Below are 8,621 nucleotides of genomic sequence, written 5' to 3' on the forward strand. Positions count from 1 at the left end.
AAAAAAAAAAAAAAAAAAAAAGCCTTTAGTTTAGTGTTATACTAATGTCCATTTCCTGGCTATAATCACAGTGCTGTGGCTATGTAAGATGCCAGGAACAGCTGGCAAAAAATACCCAGGAATGCTCCAAACTATTTTTGCAACTTCCATGAAAGTCTGAAACTATTTTATTATGTCAAGTTTTGACAGTACTTCAGTCACATATAAGGCCACAAAATGTCAAAAGATACACTGACCAAGAAAGATGGCTCCAAGTATTTGAAAGGCCTTTATTTCAACATGAAAGTGCCCATTTTAAGTTTGAGAGTCGTGCTCATGCCTAGTAATACTTGACAGTGAGAAACGTGGAAGGAAGTGTGGACATCACCCAGCCACGGGGCTCTGACCAGGCCCCCTCCACCCGCTCTGTGTACACGTGCATATACCTGTTTGTCCAAGAACCCTTTACCTTCTGGGTCAGCCAAGTCCCATATCTGTGGAAACACAAAAATGCTCATGAGCATGACTTCTAATCACTGCCCGTGTGTTAACAAAAGCAGGAGCGGCCACCACATCTACTGTGGGCTTTGCAGACAAGTGGCCTTGCAAGGCGGGAGTGTCTGTCCCAGAATGCAGATGTAGAAGTCCACTTAGAGCAAGTGAATGAGCTTCCCACAGGCACACAGTTTCCAGGTGTACTCAGCTCCAAAGCCAAGTGGAGTTTATCACATCCTTATGCCCCATACATAAATCTGCACACTATCACAACCCCAAAAGCACTTGTATATCTTATCTGCTACCCACCAGAGGTGGCAGCTGCTGCCCAGCCATTTGGATCCATCTGTGACAGGCTAAGTGGCTCAGTCCCACAGAGGCAGGGGTCTGCAAACCTTGACCTGCCTGGGGAAGATGTGAGTGTGGTCACTGAAGGGAAATCACTCTTAGTCTTCACGTACCTTCCCAAGGATAATGTCTGAGAGGCCAGACTTCTTTAGAAAAAGTGCAGCTTCACTTGCCCCGACTCTCCCTGTATATGCTGGATCGACCTGAAATGGGAAAGTTGAGGTAACTGTGTAGCAGCTGGTAAAGCAGCACCACCACACTGACTGTTCCCCGATGATTTAAACAACAGAAACAGACAAGAGGCTGCTTCTGCTTCAATTGAGTTCTGTGCTATCCAATTTAATCACTCTCTGGTTCCGTCTAAAAAGACATCAGTTAAACTTACCTGCTTGTAATATGATTCGTATAATGGATTTCCAGTGGGAATCTACAAACAAAATCACAGATACTGGTCAAAAGTGGACATACTCAAAATCCCACCATAGCCACTTCCACAGCCACAAAACCACAATGAAAGAAGCAGAATCAGCACCAGGCACTGCTGCTGCCGTAGCCCCACTGCCCAAGAGAGGAGAGTACAGATGGGGATGGGAGTCCTGTGTGACCACCCTGCCTTCTGGGCCCTCCCTGCCAGAGCCAGTGGAAAACCTGGTAATCTCAAGTCAGGAAACCAGAGTAGAAGATATACGGAACACATATAACCAATAAAGACTTTATATCTAGAATGGATAAAGAATTCTTCCAGACACACTATTAGGAAAATTGACAAAAGACCAGAACAGACACCTTATAAAATCGAAATCTAAATGAACATGAAACATGTGAAACAGTACTCAATGTCATTAATCATCAAATAAATGCAAGATAAAAACACATCACTTTGAAATTGGAACTCTTGGCAGCACCTGTAGCTCAATGGGTAGGGTGCTGGCCATATACACCGAGGCCGGCAGGTTCAAACCTGGCCCGGGCCAGCTAAAACAACAATGACAAGTGCAACAAAAAAATAGCCAGGCGTTGTGGTGGGCGCCTGTAGTCCCAGCTACTTGGGAGGCTGAGGCAAGAGAATCGATTAAGCCCAAGAGTTTGAGGTTACTGTGAGCTGTGATGCCCTACTGAGGGCAACATAGTGAAAGTCTGTCAAAAAAAAAAAAAGAATAGATAAACAAAATGTGGTGTATTTTGGAATACAGTGGAATATTATTCCACCTTATAAAAGAAGAAAATGCTATTGCATACTACAACATGGATGAACCTTAAGAACATTATGCTAAGTGAAATAAAAGATAAGTACAGTGTGCCAGGTGTAGTGGCTCATGCCTATAATCCCAGAACTTTGGAAGGCTGAGGCAGGAAGATCACTTGAGGCCAGGAATTCGAGACCAGCCTGGGCAACACAGTGACACCCCTGTGTCTACAAAAAATCAAAAAATTAGTCAGGCACAGTGGCACACCTGTAGTCCCAGCTACTCAGAAGGCTGAGGCAGGAGGACTGCTTAAACCCAGGAGTTTGAGACTTCAGTGAGCTATGATTACACCATTGTACTCTAGCCTGAGTGATACATGAACATTCAGTGGGCAGAGCACAGTGGCATGCACCTGTAACCCCAGCTACTAGACAGACTGAGCAGGAAGGTCAACTAAGCCCAGGAGTTTGAGGCCAGTCTGTGCAACATAGCAAGACCCTATCTTTAAGAGAAAAAAATAAAAGAATATTTGATGGCTAGTTATCAAACTCAAAGACCTACAGCTAATGGAAACCACCGCGCTTGGTTCAAGCATTCCTCTTTAACTACAGGAATCCACTTAGGTAACCTGAGAAAATGACAGCAGTTAGAGGTTCTGATTTAATTACATGTATTTTAGGTACAGAAAAGCAAAAAGCGGAAGAAAGAAAGGAAAACACCAGACCCTAATTGTCACTTCCTCTTACCCCACTGCTTCTTTCTGGGGATGTCTACAAGTTGCCCTAATGTGTCACCATGACAGAGCTAAAGATGCACACTGCTAATGCCACATAGCCACCAACCAGGGGATATGTTGTCCACCCCTATGCCGAAACCCTGGGGCTCTCAAAAAGAAGCCTCGGCTCAGTACCTGTGGCTCAAGTGGCTGAGGCGTCAGCCACATACACCTAAGGTGGCAGGTTTGAATCCAGCCTGGGCCCGCCAAACAACAAATGACAGCTGCAACCCAAAAAAATAGTCGGGCCTTGTGGCAGGCGCCTGTGGTCCCAGCTACTTGAGAGGCTGAGGCAGGAGACTCGCTTGAGCCCAGGAGTTGGAGGTTGTTGTGAGCTGCGATGCCATGGCACCCTACCTAGTGGGACAGCTTGAGGCTCTGTCTCTCAAAAAAAAAAAAAAAAAAAAAAAAAGAAGCCTCAAAGTTGCTGGGGAAAGCACTCTGCATATGTAAGCAGCTACCAGAGCTGCCCACTCCTTGAACCCCAAAGTGAGCCCAGATACAAGCCTGAGACAAAGGCAGAAATGGGACAGACCAGGGGTGAGGCTTGCAGTGGAAGAGACTGCAGGAGTGGAAGGAAGTTTAGTGGTGCTGACCCCAGAATGGCATTCTCCTACACCAGCCCAGGGTACAGAGAAGGCGCCCTTTTTGCCTCTGTCATATATAAGTTACCAATGACGTTCAAGGTAGCTTTCAGTTTGTTCTTTCAGTTGTTCTTCCTGTCTTAAAATACTCCTGCATCCTTTTCACTTTATCCTCCAGAAACAATTTACAAGTGGGACGATAGGAAGAGGGGTTGCATGGAAGTGAAAAATTTCATATTCTTCCATTGTAAAGGCTTTTAAAACCCCACGACCAGGCGGTGCCTGTAGCTCAAAGGAGTAGGGCGCTGGCCCCACGTGCTGGAGGTGGTAGGTTCAAACCCAGCCCCGGACAAAAACTGAAAAAAAAAAAAAAAAACCACAACCCCTGGGAGCCTATGTGATTTTAATGTGGGAGAAAACACAGCGACACCAGTTTGTAAGGAAACTGAGGAGATTTCACCCAGCTCTAATCCCCACATTTGGCCAAAGGCAGGGCAGGATTCCCCGAAGTCTTTTTTTTTTTTTTCTTTTTGAGACAGAGTTTCGCTTTGTTAGAGTTCCCAGGCATCACAGCTCACAGCAACCTTAAACTCTTGGGCTCAACCTATTCTCTTGCCTCAGCCTCCTAAGTAGCTGGGACTAGAGGGCACTGCCACAACGTCCAGCTATTTTTAGAGATAAGATCTTGCTCTGGCTCAGGCTCGTCTCAAACCTGTGAGCTCAGGCAAACCACCGGCCTCAGCCTCAGAGTGCTAGGATTACAGGCGTGAGCCACCTTGCCCAGCCTCCCCTAAGTCTTTATGCTTAGCTGTCTCCTGCCAAATTTCTACTCTACTGGCAAAGTATGTGTTCTCACACAAAACAATGATTGCCAGCCTTGTTTGTTTCAAAATGACATTTTTAAGCAAATTCATTTTCATTTTAAAACTTTTAGAAAGTAGCTATGATCCCTTGTCCTAGTAAGTAGTGGATCATATTTACTGAACATCTGCTGTTTTATATCCAGCACCTCACTTAGTCTTTCCCAACACCACAGGGCAAGTTATACTTCTACTCCCAATTGACAAGTGGGGAAACCGAGGTTGCAAAGGGTGACACAGCCAGTGAGTGATGTAGCCAGACAAACACTCAGGCCAGATGGCCCTGGAATCATACCCTACCCTACTCTGGATCATGCAGAAGCAGCCAAGTGTGACAGAGCCACAGCACAGCCTCATGTCCATGTTTGTCTGGAGAAATGCCTATCTATAATTAAGTGATGATGCATTTTATTAAACAGAAGAAGCCAAAGTACAAGACTCAATTTGAGCATATAAATTAATACTGGAAAACCAGTATTTTCAATGGCTGCCGTTTCCCCAGGAAAGCTGAGACCCCATAATGGCTGTGTTTTACAATGCTGCAGCCAACTTATGCAGGAAGTTAGCTACATACACCAAAAGATGTCCCTATCTGAGTTCCTGCTTAAAAAAACATGCTGATAGGACAATACCTGTGGCTTGGTAAGTAGGGCGCCAGCCCCACATACCAAGGGGTCCTGGGTTCGAACCCTGCCCCAGCCAAACTGCAACAAAAAAAATAGCTGGGAGCTGTGGCGGGCGCCTGTAGTCCCAGCTACTTGGGAGGCTGAGGCAAGAGAATCGCCTAAGCCCAAGAGCTGGAGGTCGCTGTGAGCTGTGACACCATGGAACTCTACTGAGGGCAACAAAGTCAGACTCTGTTTCTAAAAAATAAATAAACAAATAAATTAAAAAATGCAAAAATATAACCTGGAGAAGTGTTCACTTGATAATTGTTGCATTTCTGCCTTCCCCTTAGGGTTCCTTATAGGGCTTGTACCACCATCAGCTTGAATATGCCCAGTCCCCCTGGCAGGCAGGGTGGCCCACACTCCAAGGATAAGGAAACCTGGCTCAGGCACAGACTACAAGTCAAGTATGTGGCTGACCTAGGACTTGATTTGTTGCAATCAAAGGATGCCAGGGGCAGTGGCTCACATCTGTAATCCTAATACTCCGGGACGCTGAGATGGTGGATTGCTGGAAGTCAGGAGTTCAGGACCAGCCTAAGCAAGAGCGAGATCCTATCTCTAAAAACTAGCCAGGCATTGTGGCAGGCACCTATAGTTCCAGCTACTTGGGAGACTGAGACAAGAGGATCACTTGAGCCCAGGAGTTGAAGGGCACCGTGAGCTGTGACCAAGGGCGACATAGTGAGACTCTGTCTAAAAAAAAAAAAAAAAAAAGAGCATGGTACCCATAGACCAGTAGGTAGGGTGAGTGCCAGCCACATACACTGAGGGTGGCAGGTTCAAACTCAGCCCAGGGCCTGCTAAGCAACAATGACAACTGCAACAAAAAATAGCTGGGCATTGTGGCGGGCGCCTGTATTCCCAGCTACTTAGGAGGCTGAGGCAAGAGAATCGCTTAAGCCCAAGAGTTTGAGGTTGCTGTGAGCTGTGATGCCACAACACTCTACCCAGGGTGACACACTGACACTCTGTCTCAAAAAAAAAAAAAAAAGCATTAGGAAGCTAGGCAGAAGTGCTCACGCCTGTAATCCCAGCACTTTGGAAGGCAGAAGTGGGAGGATCACTTAAGGCCAAGAGTTTGAGACCAGCCTGGGCAACGTAGCAAGACCTCGTCTTTACTAAAAATAAATTATTCCAGCGTGGTAGTACACACCTGTAGTCCCAGTTACTTGGGAGACTGGGATAGAAGGATCTCTTGAGCCCAAGAGTTTGAGGCTGCAGTGAGCTATGATAACGCCACTGCATTCTAGCCCCAGAGCCAGACTCTTACTCAAAATAAATAAATGTTAAAAATAAATAAACCAGCTTGATGCCTGTAGCTCAGTGAGTAGGGCACTGGCCACATACACCGAAGGTGGCAAGTTTGAGCCCAGCCCAGGTCTGCTAAAACAACAATGACAACTGCAAACAAAAAATAGCTGGGCGCTGTGTAGATGCCTACAGTCCCAGCCACTTAGGAGGCTGAGGCAAGAGAATTGCTGAAGCCTAGGAGTGTGAGGTTGTTATGAGCTGTGATGCCATGGGGGAGACATAATGATACTCTCTTAAAAAATAATAATAAATAAAAATAAATAAATCACAAGAAAAATGACAGACTTCTCAATTTAAGCTAATGAACCAAGGATAAAAGAAAAGGCAATTCAGAAAGAAGAGATCCAGAAAGCCAAGGGAAAAACATTCCACCTACTAGTAATTTAAGCACTGCAAAATAAAATGAGGTGCCTGTTTTTGCTATCAGTTTGGCAAAGTCAAGCAAAGACAGATGATGTGCAAGGTTGGCAAAGGTGGAAAGACACGTTCTAGTTCTGCCGGTGGGAACATAAACCAGCCTGGCCTTTTTGGCGGACAATGTGGCAATGTGAGCTTAAATGTGTGCAACTCTTACATGCCAGTTACCATGATACACCAAACTCCAGCAAGGCCTTTTTCGTAAATATACAGAGGGTGCCCAAAAAATTGCATTAAATTTGTAATAATCAAGTCACATTTGATGTCTGCAATTAGATGTGACTTGTGTTTATCTTTTGTTATCAGTATATATTGAGTATTACAATTTCAATACAGTTTTTTCCTTTCTTAAAATGTGTACACATATTTTGGCATCCTCTGTAGATGACGATTATTCTAAAATTTATACAGAAAGACAGAGGAATTAAATAGCTAAAACAGTTTTGAGAAGGAAGAAAGTGAAAGGAATCAGTCTACCTGGTTTCCAGACTTACTCTACAGCTAGAGTGATTAAGATAGCACAGTACTGGCAGAGGGGCAGACACAGAGAGCTATGGAACACAACAGAACGGAGGACTCAAAAATAGACCCAAATATGCCCATCTAATTTGTTTTTCTTCCTTTGAATAAACCTATGAAATCCTATCTGATTTTCTGACAAAGGGGCAAAAACACTTCAGGAAAATAAAAAAGCATTTTCAACAAATGGTGCTGGAGCAAGTGACATCCATAGGAAGAAAATGAGCCTTGATATAAGTCCTCTACCTCATACAAAAATTAACTGAAAATGGATCATGGACTTAAACATAAAAATATAAAATGCTGACTGAGCGCAGTGACTCATGCCTATAGCACATGCCATGAGCACTCTAGCAAGCCAAAGTGGGAGGACTGCTTGAGCTCAGGAGTTTGAGACCAGCCTGAGCTAGAGCAAGACCCTGTCTCTACTAAAAATAGAAAAATTAGTAGGGCATGGTGGTGCTTGCCTGTACTCAGGAGGCTGAAGCACTCTAGCCTGGACAAGAGTGAGACTCTCTGTCAAAACACACACACACACACACACACATACATATCTAAAAAACATTTAGGAAAAAATACAAGAGACAACCTTAAGGATTTAGGGCTAGGCAAAGAATTTTTTTAGACTTGATATCAAAAGCCCAATTCATGGTTCAGAGCATGTAGCTCAGTGGCTAGGGCGCCAGTCACATGCACTAGGGCTGGAGGGTTCAAACCTGGCCCGGGGCCTGCTAAACAACAACAACAAAACAAAAATAGCCAGGCATTGTGGTGGCCACCTGTAGTCCTAGCTAGTTGGGAGTCTGAGGCAAGAGAATCACTTAACCCAAGAGTTTGAGGTTACTGTGAGCTGTGACGCCACAGCACTCTCCCAAGGGTGACACAGTGAGACTCTATCTCAAAAAAAAAAAAATGCCCAATTCATAAAACAGAAGACTGACAAATTAGACCTCATTAGAATTAAAAATGTTTGCTCTGTGAAAGACTCAGAGGACAAAAAGATATTTGCAAAACACATATCCAACAAAAGACTAGCATCTAAAATATAATATACATATTTTGAGAGCTCTCAAATCTCAACAGCAAAACAAAAACAAACAATCCAATTAGAACGTGGGCAAGCTGGAGCAAATGGCAGACATCTGAAGTCCTAGCTACTCAGGAGGCCACGGCAGGAGAATCACTTCAGCCCAGGAGTACAGGGCCAGCCTAGGCAACATAGTGAGACCCCATGTTTTAAAAGGTGGGCAAAAGACATGAAAGGACATTTTTCCAAAGAGGATATACAGCAGCGGGCACATAAGCATAAGAAAAGATGTTCCACATCATTAGCCAGTAGGAAAAAGCATATTAAAACCACAGTGAGGGCTCAGCGCCTGTGGCTCAAGAGGCTAAGGCGCCAGCCACATACACCTAAGGTGGCGGGTTCGAATCCCCAGCCCGGGCCCGCCAAACAACAATGATGGCTGCAACCA

At 44.8% G+C, this 8,621-nt stretch overlaps 1 protein-coding gene across 4 annotated transcripts in view; it reads right to left on the reverse strand.

Moving 5' to 3' along the window:
• EPS15L1 (epidermal growth factor receptor pathway substrate 15 like 1) overlaps window positions 1–8,621 on the reverse strand; it is a 113,745-nt gene that overhangs the window by 86,438 nt on the left and 18,686 nt on the right. For all 4 annotated transcript variants that reach the window (XR_002774983.1, XM_023517193.1, XM_003796525.3 and 1 more), the window contains exons 2-4: window positions 1,208–1,249; window positions 936–1,025; window positions 426–473 (exon numbers count right to left, since the gene is read on the reverse strand). Coding sequence is in view for 3 of the 4 variants with exons in the window: in XM_023517193.1 (XP_023372961.1) it covers window positions 426–473; window positions 936–1,025; window positions 1,208–1,249 (180 nt within the window). In the remaining variant the exon portion in view is untranslated. The remainder of the gene's footprint in view (window positions 1–425; window positions 474–935; window positions 1,026–1,207; window positions 1,250–8,621) is intronic.

Source organism: Otolemur garnettii, unplaced genomic scaffold (genome assembly GCF_000181295.1).
Source record: "Otolemur garnettii isolate 467f Iridium unplaced genomic scaffold, OtoGar3 scaffold00105, whole genome shotgun sequence".
NCBI classification, from domain to species: Eukaryota; Metazoa; Chordata; class Mammalia; order Primates; family Galagidae; genus Otolemur; species Otolemur garnettii.